The sequence below is a fragment of the Miniopterus schreibersii genome (genome assembly GCF_964146895.1).
Source record: "Miniopterus schreibersii genome assembly, chromosome: 7".
NCBI lineage: Eukaryota > Metazoa > Chordata > Mammalia > Chiroptera > Miniopteridae > Miniopterus > Miniopterus schreibersii.
In genome coordinates this window covers 53,312,715-53,328,079 of record NC_138108.1, presented here as the reverse complement: position 1 = coordinate 53,328,079, position 15,365 = coordinate 53,312,715, and the positions used below count along the sequence as shown (strand labels likewise).

The 15,365-nt window shown below is 51.3% G+C and overlaps 1 protein-coding gene across 5 annotated transcripts; it reads right to left on the bottom strand.

The window, feature by feature from the left end:
- Positions 1-3,115: 3,115 nt before the first annotated feature.
- Positions 3,116-12,229, bottom strand: NR4A2 (nuclear receptor subfamily 4 group A member 2). Of its 5 annotated transcripts, none has more exons than XM_081142688.1 (8): positions 11,055-12,228; positions 9,249-9,372; positions 7,907-8,772; positions 6,993-7,122; positions 6,507-6,670; positions 5,424-5,626; positions 4,861-5,039; positions 3,116-4,711 (listed from the first exon to the last, which is right to left on the bottom strand). In XM_081142688.1, the coding sequence occupies exons 3-8, from the start codon at positions 8,768-8,770 to the stop codon at positions 4,455-4,457; spliced, it is 1,797 nt and encodes a 598-aa protein (XP_080998814.1). In that variant the 5' UTR covers positions 8,771-8,772; positions 9,249-9,372; positions 11,055-12,228; the 3' UTR covers positions 3,116-4,454. The 5 variants fall into 5 exon arrangements, with proteins under 5 accessions (XP_080998814.1, XP_080998816.1, XP_080998815.1 ...); XM_081142690.1 differs by having other exon boundaries at positions 7,907-8,594; XM_081142689.1 differs by lacking the exon at positions 9,249-9,372 and having other exon boundaries at positions 6,582-6,670; positions 11,055-12,229.
- Positions 12,230-15,365: the final 3,136 nt, after the last annotated feature.

Genomic DNA, 15,365 nt, shown 5'->3' with positions numbered 1-15,365 from the left:
CAGAGAAATTCCCAGGTGTGCCCACGAAGAGACAGTCGTGTTCCTGGATAGTGGAGACAGGTTGGGGGCAAAAAAGCCTTTAAAACCCTTTCCGAGAAGGATGTCTTAGAGATACTCCCATAACTCCGTTCAATTGTCAAAATAATACTGAAAAAAAAAAAGTTTTTAAATCCTTAGGACTAGATACTCTCTTTGCCCCTCCAGCCTTGATAGAACTCCCTTCGGTTTTGAGGTGGCTGCAGGCACACGGGGCCTCGAGATAGTCTCCTCTCGCTGAGCGAGGAGAGGCCGCGGGGAGACAACACGCACCCCACCCCCAGCTCCCCGCCCCCCAGGCCTCACCCTCCGCAGCCACCTCCGCGCTGCGGCGCCGGGGTACAGAGGAAACGGACCCGCGCGCGGTGCGGGGCAGGACACGCGCGGCGCGCAGATGCGCAACGCGCACGGGGTCTGGAAGCGCTCGCGTGTCGCCACACTGTATCCGGGCCTGGCGGGACGGAAATGGACACTGTGCCGGAAAACTCTGTGATCAAACTACAACAATGTAATAAAACTTTTCCCTCACAGACCCGTTTGTATCTTGCAAGTAGTCACCGCCGACGCCTAGGTTTAAAATAATTAGAAAACTGCATAGTCGTGTTGACGCACTGACACAGGCAAAGCCAAAGCATTCTCAAGGCACAGGGAAACTGAACCTCCGGGTGACATTCTTAAGTTGGCAAGAACATCTGCGTCTCTCTGTCAGGCTCCTTGCGCTCTGGGAACAAGTGTCCCGTTGGACTTAGGACGGGTATTTTTAGTGCAGAGGGCACTCAGACTCTCTCGGGCTGGAGTCGAGCACAGCCAGGAGATACACGACACAGCGTCGCGGGTGTCGCTGTCACTGCAGGACGCCAGCCGCTCCCTGAGCCAGATGTCTCACTCTTGTTAGAATCGGGACCAGAGGCTGAAACTCTCTGGCGCCCAGTCTCGCCCCCGCCCCGAAGGCAGAAGGCCAGAGGGAGCGCGGCCTGGGCACCTGGAGAGCGCGCGGCGGCCGGGACCGCGGAGACGCGGGACCAGCGGCAGGTGGTAGCGCAGCTCTGCGCTTTGAATTAAGGGCATCTCTCCATAAAGTCGGGGCGCTCTAAGCAACCTCTCAGAATGGGTCTAGACACCGTGATTTAAAATTAGACCTTCCCTCTGGGCTGAAAAAAATGTATGGTCAAGTCTTGGGAGCAAAGATTATGTCTTTTCATAGCTGGAACGATACACAATAACTGACATTCTTAGGAGGACGTTCGGAGAGGAATGAGAAAGGAAGTTCCCGTTATAAAGTTTTCATCTTTCTAGAAGAAGTTTCACGCAACGTCTCGCTTTTGCAACGCAGCGCGTCTGCTGCTTTTCCTGGGTTTGACTCGTAGAAAGACTGGGACAGGAAAAGTCCTCGGCTGCGTGGATCTCAGAAGATCCAGCGGAGATGCGGGCAAGGCTCTCGCCCCTCTCACCCCGGATGCGCAGCCTGGAGTTGGAAAGTGAGCCAGTGACCGTGAAGCAAAAGAGCGCTAGCCAATTTGCAACTGAGGTGTGACAATTGAATGGACGCGGCGGCGGTGCAGCGCGCGCCCGGCCGCTGGGAGAGGGTCATCCCTCCCTCCTTTCACCCCAGACTCTCGGGAGGGAGGCGCACTACCCGACACCCCTTGGCCTGGGGTGATGCGCAGCCGCTTGCTTAAGAGAGAACCCGCAACAGTTTGTTTCTGGGTTCAACTCGCGGGGATCCTGAGTCGGAATGTAACTGTCTCGGGCTGCAGACACCTGGGCGACGAGCGCTGAGGGCTCTGCAGACTCGCAGCATTTCCAAGAGCGGTCTCTTTCTTTCTGCTTACTAGTTTTGGTTGGGCAGAAATTGTGAAAATAAAAAAGGCAAGCCTCACCTTTTCAACAAAGCCAGGAAATTGTACATTTCACTTATCTAATCTCTGATATGGCCACCCACTTTTGCCCCTCGAAGTTACCCGCAGAGACACGCATCTCCTAAAAAACACAACCCGAATTACTAGGAGAGATGTTTGCTCTCTCTAACCCACGGGCAAAGCACAACTTTTTAGAAAGAGGTGGGGGAAGGCAAAGTAAAAATAACCCGAGGGCTCTCGTGGCAATTTACTGTTCTAACTCTACTTTTTAAAAACAATAACACTCTGGAAATTTCAGTGACCCAAAGGATTCCAGGAATTCACCAGGGTCAGTGAAGAAGACTGGCCCGTGTCGGCTCTCTATGAATTCACAGCTGTCCTCAGGCAAAACTCACAGGACCTTGGCTGCCCAAGGGCCAGGTTGCTGAGAGGCAGCTCAGGCTGGAACCAGCTTCTACAGCAGTTAGTTTCTTGCTAAAAGTTGATGCTGGGTGGAATCCTAGAGGCTGTAATATAACTTACTTATACCAGACGCGGGACCTGACAATAATATTAATATTAATATAAGTAAATAAACTTTTAGGGTGAAGTATTATTCTGAAACTACAAACTGAACCTCATCACTATCCACCGAAGGAAGAAAAAAGTCCTAAGAAATTCCTCTACAGAGTTCTGCTCTATACCAAAGACCGCTGACCCAAGGCCCAAAGGGCCCGGAAATGCTTAGTGCTTCCACCAAGGCTCTTTACAACAATATTAAGAAGAGGAATTAGAAAAATTAGAGATTAAGTACAACACACTTCACGCCCATGTTGACTTCCTGTGTCTTAAAAAGATACTTCCTAAACATTGTGCAAGACAAAAACTTGACAAGACTTTGGGCCTTGCAAAAGTTCAAAAGCTATTTGGTCTCCTGAACTTCTCTTCTGAAAGCTGCAACAATTAGCAAAGTTAACAGAAGAGCTGAGATATTTTCAGTTGCTTCTGATAAATGTAGGTTGCCACACTGGAAAATTCTGGTTAAGGAAAAATATTGTAGTGAATTCTCTGGAAATTAGTTCAGTTCCCCAGTTCCTTTTGCCAGCATAGATCTAGGCTGTCAGTTTGAAACTCAGATGTTGAATAAGTGACCTATCCCAAATCAAGCTCCAACTCTGTCTATTGTATAGTGCTTTTTTTTTTTTTTTTTACTCACCCAGAAAGAAGACAAAATTCTGTTCATTTACATAGTTTATTGTTGTAAACATTAAAATTGTCTTTCTCAAAGAAAGAATTTATCAGAAAAAAAAAAATCAGTGTCTCTAACTGTCATACACCATAGAAAAAAAGGCAGTGACTCATATCATGTGCCATACTGGAAATATACAAAGAAAAATACTACAGAATATGGCAATATTAAAATTCATACTCAAACATAAAATAATATATTAACTGACAATTTTAGACATTAAAAAACAAAAAAATTTCAAAGTGCTCAGTATTTCCAGGGAGTTATGTATATTATAAGCACTCTGGAAACAGTCAAAAGCTGCTGCATGCAAGTTTTGTTTAGCTTTAGACAACAAAATAATCGAGATATAAACTTTCTTTTATCAACATCAACAGTACATACAACACTTACAAACAAGGAATGTTGGACGGTGTTACAAACACTATGTGTCCCTTTTGTCAGGATTTTCTGATGTGTAATACTTGTGCCCACCTATTTTACAATTGAGAAAATGTTTAAGCTCAGATAACTACCAATCTTTATAAAATCTAACAGACTACATAGTGTCTGAAGTACTATTTATATAATATAGACATTACTGAAATAGCAAGTGCCTATAACATTTTCAACCTAGAATCAACATGCTGGTCCCTTTTTTGTGGGTTTGTTTTTTTTGTGTGGTTTTGGTTTTTTTGTTTTTTTTTGGTTTTTTTTGCAAACACACTTATCTTTTAGAATTTGTAATATTTATTCATAAATAGGCACAAAATAATTTAAAAAGCCAAACTGCATTGTGTAAATTTACAAGCCTTTTGCCTTCTTCAACTCATGCCACCCACGCAACATTTAGTTTTACTATATATTACAGCTTTCTTTACAGCAGAAAACTTTGAAGTCTTTTAAAGGGCAATACTTGTGGGTCCCCTTAAGATGTGTGTGTGTGTGTGTGTGTGTGTGTGTGTGTATTACCTTTCTTTTAACTGCAACAACCAAACATGGCCAAACAGTTCCCATCATACATTAGGAATCTTTCTTCTGAACATTTAACTGATTTTTAAACTGATAATAAAAAGTTTATACCACTGTATTGTGTGTAGTCCATGTTCTAAATCCAGGATGCCCCGAGCCAAAATGCCCTTTCAGGTTCTGCCTGCAGGTTAGGAAATAGCAACAGTTTTTGTTTTTTGTTTTCCTTTAAGGATTAAGGGGCTGGGGGTTTTTATGGAAAGGGTGGGGGGGGCGGCTAAAGCTGAGACAGCTCAGGGGGTTATCTCTGCCCTTGTGACTTGCCCCCTCTGGACAGTTTTAAGTTTTCTTTCCAGTTCCTTTTGAAGTGCATGGGAGGAGGTCTAGAAAGGTAAAGTGTCCAGAAAAAGTTTGTCAATTATTGCTGGCGGTGGTACCAAGTCTTCCAGTTTCAGGTAGAAAATGCGCTGTAGACCCTGTGTGCAAAGAGTACGGAGTTCTGGGAGCTTCCCCAACAGTTTGGACAAATAGTTGGGGCGGTTCAACCCCCCGTTATTGAAAGTCACGTGGTCTTTGAGACAATTTACAATCTTGTTTTGTAGTTCTTCCACTCTCTTGGGTTCCTTGAGCCCGTGTCTCTCTGCGGGAAAACACAACCAGAAACAAGAGAGGAATGCACAAAGTAGTTAGCAAGCTGGCAAAACCAGGGGGGATCTGTGGCAAAGGGGGGCACCGGGACAAATCCCCTTGGGCAGTTCTGGAGAAGTGCCTTGCGCCTGTGGTACTGACCTGTGACCATAGCCAGGGCAGCAATGCAGGAGAAGGCAGAAATGTCAATGTTCATATTCTGCAAGTTGGAGGAGAATTCAACAATGGAATCAATCCATTCCCCAAAGCCACGAACGCATTGCAACCTGTGCAAGACCACCCCATTGCAAAAGATGAGTTTACCCTCCACTGGGTTGGACCTGCAATTAATACCAAAGAGAGAGAGGGGAGAAAGAGAGAGAGAAGCTAAACAACTAATTACTTGAAGAGCAATAAATGAGGGACTTAAGAGGCACCTAATTACCGAAGAGTTAATAAAATGTAGACCACTGGACCTTGAAAGGGTTCGATTTCATAACAATCAAGAACGCCCCCTCTCCCACCTCCACGCCATTCACCCAAGGCTTCCGGGCTCGCTCCTTCCCTTCTGTACCTTTTTCCACTATCTCTTCCCTCTGAGTCCCCTCTTTCATTTCCTATTCTGTACCTTTCTCTCCCCCTCCTTTGATTTCCTCTCTCCTGTTCTTGTCCTGATTGCTCTCTTCCTTCCGTCCTCCCGCCTCCCCGCGTGCTTCCTCGGTTACCTGTAAGCTAGTCGCAGCACAAACAGTTCTAAGAAAGCCGATTCAAAAAGCAGGTCCTGGTCGGCTCGGGGCAGGTCAGCAAAGCCCGGAATCTTCTCCGCCCAGCCCCGGATGATCTCCATGGAGCCAGTCAGGAGATCATAGAACTGCTGGATATGCTGGGTGTCATCTCCACTCATCTGATAGTCAGGGTTCGCCTGGAACTGGAATTTCATTTTAAAAAAGCACTTAATGAGGTTCTCTAAAATATATAACCCGTGAAATTGCTAACCCCGTTTCTAGTAGCGGAGCCAGGTTTTTATAACAATTAAACCTCTCCCTGACCAGTAAGGAAATTAGATGTTCCGGGGCAATTAATTCAATTAGGGATGGTGCTATGAGGTCGCTGCTTTAAATATGTAAATTACCATTTCCATACAGACTAAATACAGTGCCATCCAGCCCTGGGAAGCGTTTGCTCTTATCTCCACAAAACAATTGGCACGTTAGTATTCATGCCAGCCCCAGAGTGGGTCTGGAGCAGAGATTTGCCCCTTTGCAAATCTTAATAAAATTGCAGCGACTTCTAGGTCTGCCCGACACACTTCCTCCAATTAAAGGCCGCACATTCCTCACAGCTGGGGGGGAGAAGACTCCGACCACGACGTCCCCAGCCGCACTGCCATTCCTTAGGCTCTCACTCTTTCCCTTCCTGGACCCCAAGCAGGCATCCCCCACCCTGACGTGCCAGAGACACGAGGACCAGAGCATTTCTGTGGAAGATTGGGAATAACTGGGGGGGGGGGGGGGGGGACAGCAGGGGCATGAGTGCCTGAGAGCTGGACGGCCGCAGTGGGAAAGCGCTGGCAGCGAGGTGGCCTCTGCGGCCTAACTTCCCTTCCTTCCTCTGCACTGTCCTCCTGTCCACACCCGTCCGTGGGTCTGCCTGTCTCCTGGGGCTCTGCCCAGAGCTGTGAGGACACAGCCTCGCTCGCCTCCTGGTATCCCTTGAGTCTGAGGGGTTAGTGACGGGTGTGGGGAGGGGTTCCTGCCCATCTGTCCGTTTGTCCACATGACACCCCCCGCCCCCCGCCAGCTTCTTACCCTGGAATAGTCCAGGCTGGTCATAGCCGGGTTGGAGTCGACATGGGCCCTGACGAGGGCACTGATCAGACTCACCGGGGGCGAGGGGGGAGAGGGCTCCTGGGGGCTCTTCGGTTTCGAAGGTAAACGACCTCTCCGGCCTTTTAAACTGTCCGTGCGAACCACTGCAGAGAAAGAGCCGGGTGAGTGCCGCTCCCCCAAGGGGGACCCAGCTGCCTCCTCGGCTCCTGGGGGGGGGGGGCGGGGGCGCTCGGCCCCTCTGCTTGTAAAGCCTTTACTGACGGGAAGCATAAAAAATGTGGGGCTGCTGTACGCCTCCTTCCGAATGGGTCGTGTAGCTGAAGGGCCTCCGCGGGCTCCCTCCAGGGCGGGGCGGGCGCGCGGGGCGCGGGGAGGCCCGGGCGCCGTCGGTGGGGAGCGGGGCCGCGCCGGGCAGAGGTTTCCCGCGAGCACGGACCGCGCAGTCGGCCGCTCGGCCGCACCTACCTTCTTTGACCATCCCCACAGCCAGGCACTTCTGAAATCGGCAGTACTGACAGCGATTCCTGCGCCGCTTGTCCACTGGGCAGTTTTTATTTGCTAAACACACGTATTTTGCGTTCTTTTGCACCGTGCGCTGCATTGAAAAAAGAAAAAAGACAAGAGAGGCCGAAAATTAATTTTTTTCTTGAAAATCCACCAACCCAAGGAATCCAGAAACAGTTTCTGAACGACTGAGGTCCACACGCCCTCCCCACAGACAAACCCATACACAAAACTGCGGGGCTGTCGCTCCGCGCTTTCCTCTCTCTCTCCTCTCTCCTCCCCCAGGGCATGGTACAGAAGGAAATTGATGGCGTTAGCATTCGAGCTAACCTTGCCGCTCCTCGCTGTGTTTTATATGCCAAGCGAAGGAGAAGGAGACGCTCAGTAAATACAAATCCGTGGGCATTCATATTATTTACATTCCTTGGAGACCTTCTCTATTTAAAATGATAAGATTATTCAATCAGGATGGCGAAATAAAGAGATCACTTAATTTGACCATAGGGAATTCTGTTCCACTTGGTTAGCTCAGACACGGTTCTCTGTCCTAACCAATTTCAATCTGAACCCAGAAGACAGCTCCGAGCTCATGCAAATGACCCGCTTCCAACTCCCTCTCCAGCACCTTGGAGCGGAGGCCGGCCGGGGTCGGCTTCGTGCGGGGGGTGCGACCCCGGGCCTCCGGGTCTCCCTGCTTCCTCTCTCTCGGGCAGGCGCCCGGGTGCCCCCACCGCAACCTCTGCGGACCCGGGAGAAGGACCTTCGCGGACGAGCCGGCGCCGAGCCGCCTGCACCGCGGCGCAGCGGAGCGCGCACGCCGAGGCTCCCGGCCTGGGGGGGCCCCTTCTGCCTTCTCCGCCCCCGTCCTGGCTCACCTTAAAGAAACCTTTGCAGCCTTCACAGGTGCGCACCCCGTAGTGCTGGCAGGCCGCGTTGTCGCCGCACACTGCGCACAGCCCCTCGTTGGAGGGGGAGCCCCGCGACGGAGGCGAGGGCACCTGCGTGTCCAGCAGCTGGGACGCGTGGCCGATCTGCAGGCCCGGGAAGCCCATGGACGCGGGCTTCCGGATGGGGTTGGGCACAGCGAAGGTCTGCCCGTCCACCACGTGGTGGCTGCCCGCTGGCTCCGGGTTCATGGGGACGTGCAGGGGCCCGTCGAAGCGCATCTGGCAGCTAGACACAGGGGTACCAGGGGGCGACTGCTTAAAGGAGAAGAGAGAGAGGCGGGACACGGGCGTTTTCCTCTGCTCGATCATGTGCGTGGTGGCCACGTAGTTCTGGTGGAAGTTGTGGAGGGAGCCTGGGTCGTCCCACATGGGGCTGTGCTGCACCTGGAAGCCCGGGGTGGTGGACGTCGGGGGCGAGGAGGGCTTGTAGTAAACCGACCCGGAGTGCGGCATCATCTCCTCGGACTGGGGGGGCAGGTGGCTGTGTTGCTGGTAGTTGTGCATCTGAATGTCTTCTACCTTAATGGAAGACTGCTGTCCGGACAGGGGCATTTGGTACAAGCAAGGTGGCTTGACGTCGTAGCCTGTGCTGTAGTTGTCCATAAAGGTACTGAAGCTGGGGAGAGAAGTGGTGGCAGTGATTTCAGTGTTGGTGAGGTCCATGCTAAACTTGACAAACTCTGGAGTTAAGAAATCGGAGCTGTATTCTCCCGAAGAGTGGTAACTGTAGCTCTGAGAAGCGGGGCTGGCTCCTTGAGGCGAGGACCCATACTGCGCCTGAACACAAGGCATGGCTGGAAATGAAACAGGGTAATAATATACACTCAGCCTGGTCAACTGAATACTTTCTCCCGGGCTCGGGTACACCTGGAGCTACACCGGCAGCCCGCTGCGGTCAGGGGCCCGAGGGGAAGGGCAGAGATCTCCAATGCTGAGGGGGGCTAAACAGTGCAGGGCGTGGAAAGGCTGATGAAATAAAGACCCAGAGCTAGAAAGCTAAGGAGGGTCGCCATTCCCAGCTATTTTCAAACACCTCCCCCTCGACCCCCTTTCATGGACAACCCAGCTCAAATGAGCCTTTCCCTCTGAAGCTCAGGTTCGGCAAGCTCATTCTAGAAACGAAGTTGAACTGCACAATGAGAAAGTTGTTCCCGAAGGCGAAGGGTTAGAAAACCTTAAGTTACAGGGTTTGCTGAGGAAGATCGCATTGCCCCCTTGTCTTGGTTTAGGCAACTGGGGGGGGGGGAGAAAGAAATCAAGTTGCACTAACCTTCAGCTGAGTTACAGGCGTTTTCAAGGAAATTAAAGGTGGACAGTGTCGTAATTCAATGAAGGACAAAGTTTCCGAGGTTTTTAGAAAAGCAATGGGGAGTCCAGCCTGTCAGATCTCCTCCCTGAAATACAGACACAGAAAGCTTCAGGGTGACTTTCTGGACAGATCCAGCCAGGCACCTGTCACCAGGCAGGCCCTTCTATGCCCTCGGTGACTGTTTCATTGGAAAGGGTGTGCAGCCTTCATCAAACCTAGCAGTTCAAATGAACGTGTAAAAGAGATGGCCGAAAACAACAGAAAATGCCACCCACTGCACTGTGTGAACCCTCGCAGAGAGACGGTTTTGGAGAGGCAAAGGCATTCCATGTACATATTTAATACTTATAAGGTAATAAATTGACCCCTTTGGTAGGGTGTATGGGGGTGGAGGGGAGTGTCATTTCCATTTTAGTTTCATTCAGACCCCAAAAGAAAAAAACACACACTAGAGTTTATTAAAATAAAATGGGTTTTTCTTCTGGGAGAGGAGAAGGTAGAGGTTGAGAATATAAAATGAGGAAGCCTCTTTCTCCACTCCTATGAGTTACAAAATGTTAGCAAGGCCTGGGCAGCCATGAAGGCTATCCGAATGTGCTTTTGACAGAGCACTGGGATTGGAGAAACAGGTGAACTGGCATGCACTTTTCCAAGAAACTTATCTTTCAACATCTTTGGCCAAGGGGTGGGAAGAGAGGACCCTACTTTTCTAGGAGCATCTTAGGTCAACTGCAGAGGGAGGGCAACGCTGCTTATCTGGTATCGGCACCAGTGTTAGAAGGGCTTCCCAGCATAGCAAGCTGAAGGAACACCTTCCCTACACAGCCTGCCACAGTCTGTCTACTTGCTGGAACAAGGCATTCTTGTATCCTAGTAATTTTCAGATGTTCCTACTAGGAAGGCATTCTAGAGCATAGATGATCTTATTACAAATGGGAGGGAAAAAACCAAACATCCACTCCTTCTGCACTCCTTCCCGCCCCCCCCCCTCAGAATCTTGCTTCATGGGGAGGGAGGCTAACCAGAAAAAGTAGACAGAAAGGAGGCTCTTGACACCCCCCCCAAAGGCCCTGGAGAGACGTGCCTGTGTTGGATGTTACCCCCCTGGCTGCTTCACAGCGTCATAACTGTACTCTGCGTAATCTCTCCCTCTGTTCATCTCTGACACACTCACATACACAAGCGCAGCGTGTATCCAAACCAGAAATTTCAGACAACTTAGTAACAGGACACTCTACCCCACCCCTCCCCTTACTCAACAATACCCAGGAAACACTGGCACCCTGGCCAGCCGCGGTGGCACAGTTCCCAAGCAACACACAAACTGAAGTGCTTTCTCCCTCCCTGTCACTTTGTGGGCAGCGTCCAGACTCCTCACATACACGGGACTTGGAGTCTCCGCGTCCAAAGGCTATACTATACAATCAATTCCGCTCTAAGTGCAAACTTCCGAGCACATTTATTTCCGCGGGCAAGTCCACCGCTCCCCGAACTATGCAACTCTCCCGTGAAGTCCACCAACGGGAAGCCTGGAAGCCCGGGTTGGGAGCCAACTCCCCGCTAGTGCCAAAGCGGGTGTTCGGACAAATGCCCTCTGTGGCTGCGCGCACCGACTCCCCATCCTCCGGCCCCACTCGCGCTCCGCGCCTCTGCCGCCCACTTCCAGAGAACCTGTACCACAGACGTGGAGAGAAGAGACGCGCAAAAGAAGAAAGAAAGATTTAAAAAAAAAAAAAAAGGAATGCGAGCTGCACGGGCGGCACCTACTCATTTAGGAGTTCTCCGCGTCTCTCTTCATTCATTCAACTCGGCCGAAGTGTAGTTCCCTCCGGGAGTCCGGGCGCAGGGTCGGGGAGGGGTGCGCGAGAAGGGCCGAGGGAGCCGCGGCGCCGAGACCCGGGGGAGAGCCGGGGAGGCGGCCGGCCGGCCGGACGAGCAGGACCGCGGAGCGCCGCGCGAGCCTCCGGGAGGACTGGCCCTGGCGGCCAATGTGCCTTTGTTTATGTGGCTTGCGCGGCTGCTGCCAACATGCACCTAAAGTCTCCGCGCGTCAGCGCGCGTCAGAGGCCGGCCGCCCAATCGCTGCGCCGCCGCGCTCCCCGGACTCCTGGCCGGCGCTCGCTTTGGTATATTTCCGACCTGACGTCACGAGCAGGGCAGATTTTAAGGTGGGAACCATTCTGGGTTCACCTTGGTAGCCAGCTTGGTGGGGGTTTTTGGGGGTTTGTTTTTTTTTCCGAAAGAGGTGTGACCTCTCCACTCCGGACCGCGCAGCCCGCAGAGCAGCGACATCTCACCCACCTCCCCAAACCCCCGCGCCAACGGCTGCAGCCCGGCAGCTCACACGTGGGGGAAGGTGCAACAAAAAGCCTGGGCGGAAGGGAACCCTGGTGTGGGCCAGGTAGCCGGCACCTAGAATCGCGAGGATGGGTGTGGTTGGCAGCGTCCTAACCTCAGCAGCCCACGCTCGTCGTCCCCGTTCGCGGGAGCGCGAACAGATGTCCCAGGACACGAGACGCTCCGAGGGCTCAGGCAGCTGGCGTGGGACTTCCCTAGCCCGGTGCACCCCTCTCGCCCTTTTCCTGCCCCTGGCCGCCCCCCGCCTTCTCGGGACTATTCCTATTCTCTCCCCTCCCCCCACGGAGTCCAAGGTGCTCCCTTTACTTGCAGTGCCCACGTGCGCGGGAGGCCGTGGTGCGTGGGGAAGGCAGTGGCGGGGGGCGGAGGAGGTAGGCAGTGACCCAGCCCTTCCGAGACCCCAAAAGTCAGAGTGAGGCGTCATCCGCTTTCCTTTTGCAGACAATGCAGCCGAGCAGCGGGCAACAGGTGCGCCTTCTGCGGAAAGATGCTCTGTCTCGCCATTTGCGAACTCTAGTACTTTCGACACTCCTTCGTGCCGATCACCTCCCCCCCTTCCTCGAGTTCTGGGTGAATAAACTGACCCCGCTCTGAAGCACACGGGCTCTCGCAGACTCCACGTGAGAGCGAGAAGGGAAGACAAAACACAGGGGCAGGGGCGGAGCGGTCCGCTGAGCGCGCAGGGGGAGCGCTCGGCCCTCGCAGAAGAGGCGCCCGGCGGGCTGCGGGGGCGCTGGGAGGGTGCCGCACCCCGCGGCCCTCGGAGCCGCCGCGGGCTCCGCTAGGCGAGGCCGTCGCCCCGCCACGCCGGGGGCGCTTTCTAGCAAACGCGATGCCGCTTCTCCCGGGAGGAGCTCGCCGTCCCTCGGTCTGAGCTGGGAGGGCCTCCGAGAGCCTCTCCCTCGGGGCTGGAAGGGGCCGGGACGAGGGCAGGCAGGGTTCCGGGGCTCTCCCCTCCGCCCGCGGCGTTCCAGCCGCCCCTCCTCCCTCCGCCGGGCTGGCTCCCAGGCGGCCCGGGCCGCTCGGCAACTCCCCGCCCCCGCCATCCTGACGCGCCTGGTGCGCGCCCCAAGCCCCGTGCGACTCGCGGCGCTTCCGAGTCTCTCAGCTCGGATCCGCACCCCCGCCTCTGCCCGCTCCCCGCCGCCTCCTGCTCCCCAGCGGCTGGAGGGGCGAAGCCCTCGGGGGCCCTGCGCTGCCCCGAGAAGCCGCAGGCACTTTTGCGCCGCAGCCTCGGGAAAACCTACGCGACCACCTTAAGTTTCCCCCAGATGTTGCGACTGCCGCCGCCGCCGCCGCCGCCGCCACCTCGGCGGCTCAGCTGAGCCCCAGTGGGCGCGAGAAAAAAATTAAACCAGGAAGTGTGTGTGCGCGTGTGTGCGCGTGTTGGGGGAGGGGGGAGCTGCGGCGGCGAATGAGGGTGTGTAAGTAGGGGGATTAGGGGAGCAGGGCGAAGGATATGCTTATTAGCATGAGCTCTGTAGCGTCAGAGACCCGTGGGCAGAATCGATTCCACGCGAACGAAAGGGAAAAAGTGAGAGTTTGGAGAGCCGGGGAGAAGGAAAGGGGTGGAGGTGGCGGTGACGCAGGGGCGCAGGCATTGACGCACCGGCTCGGCTGGGCCCAAAATAGCAGCTCTGGCTCGGCGGCGCCCTCCCGGGCTCCCTTTCCCTTCCCCTTCCGCCAGGGAGCAGGGCGCACCCAAGGGGAGCTTTCCTGGATCCCAGCGGTAGGCCCGGCCCCCAGCCGCTATTTTCAGGCAGGCGGAAACTCAGGCACAGCCACGCTGGGGTGGCAGTTATTAGTTTTAATATATTCCTAGGAAAGCGGGGGCTGGGAGAACTCTACGGTTGTAACCATTACCCTTCATACACAAATAGGCTTATCTCAGTAGATACATTTCCTCCACACTCTCCTCCACCCTTATTGCCATTAAAAACCAACAACAAAACTTTAGTCTAGGTTGAGTTCTGGGGACAGACAATGTGAGAATTTTCTCCCAGAGAGTGGAAAAGTGTTCTGCAGTTCCTAAGGTGAGCTCCAAGGAATACATACTGTGTGATTCGTTACTCTGTAGCAGCAACCTGTGGAGTCTTGGTTTCTTGATAACATAGACTTTGCCCAAGTCTTAATGCACCCAAGACTGAGCGAGTTTTCACAGTAGCTTATTATAATAACTATTAATAACTGGGAATGACATGATTAAATGTAACAGTAAAATGAGACAAAAGATGCACTTATTTCCTTCTGTACTACAATCTTACAAGAGTTCTCTGGGAAGCTTCATTGCTTAAGAAGATACACCAGATGCAAGACTGAAATACTCACTTAAACCAATTATTGGATAAGCTACTTTTAGGGTTGGCGTCTTTGGAAGGGGTCGGATGTGCTCGGGATGGAAAGGATCCAACACAGCCATCAGAAAGTGTAAAGGACTACGCTTAACACTCCATATTCCTGTGTCCCCACCAGATTCAGATGGAAGTCTCAGTAGAACCGCTCTAGTCTGTAATTGACTGATTCTGTCAGTAGGGGGCCTGACTCCACAACGTTCAGGAGGATAACACACACTCACACTCACACTCACACACACAAACACACGGGGGAGGAGGGACTATTACCATTTAGGCCAATCCCGAGGGGAGCATGCTGCAGGCCCAAATATTCATAATTGTGCTGGAATTCATAAATATCTACAAATCTGTGGTTCTCTTCTATTTGTCGGGAAAAGGGAAAGAGTTTAACACAAGGAGTTAGGCTCACAACAGATTTTCTTTATTTCCTCCTGCTCATGTTTAACTCACTGTTAGGTCATAGGGGAAGAAAATCAAAATGGTAATAAAATCTCTCATTTTATCACCAAGCAATTCAAAATGGCATACAGTTTGAAAAAGTGAAAGCATGTTTTTAAAATCCTATGATTACACGTTTAAATAAATTATAGTTTAGAAGAGGATTCCTGTGGGTGTATTTGCTAGAACATAAGAGAATGCTTTTGTGCATACAGGTTTAATTACACATATAATGAAATCAAACTGTACAACTGAACTTTTTATAAAATGTTAAAAATGATGCTTTAGGCAAAAAGAAACTGAAATTGTATATGCGTATGACTGCAACCCTTCAAGATTCTTGAACACAGATTCTTGAATGTAAACTATTTCATAACTCGATTAAAATCACAATAATGGTTTTTAGGGCCCAGAATCTGATATAACTTTAAATTACTGCCATTTATAAATGTGTAAAGTTACCCCCAATTGGTGGTCTATTTTCTTAACAATTTAAAATAAATGGGAGTAAAAGTTTGTCCCATTCCCAAGTAGCTCCTTTTTTTGAAACCAATAAAATAAATTTAAAAATTATTATTCTTATCAACATATGCTACTGTAGATGACCTCAGAAAAGCATTTAGGAAAGTAATGTTATGATACATTTTATCATAGTAACCAATATTAAGCAGAACATATTGGCACATGTATGAAAAATATTCTTTATAACAAATCAATATAAATAATATATACATTCACATCTAGACCAAAGTAGGATAAATATTTTTATTTAAAAAATCAATATAAATAATACATACATTCACATCTAAAGCAAAGTATTTTATTTAGTGCATGGCTAGGTAGATTATACTTCATAAAATTGAGCTTTTGGTATAATTTAGAAAGCAAACATGAATGTAATCCCATAGGATTTTCTATCTTAATGCAT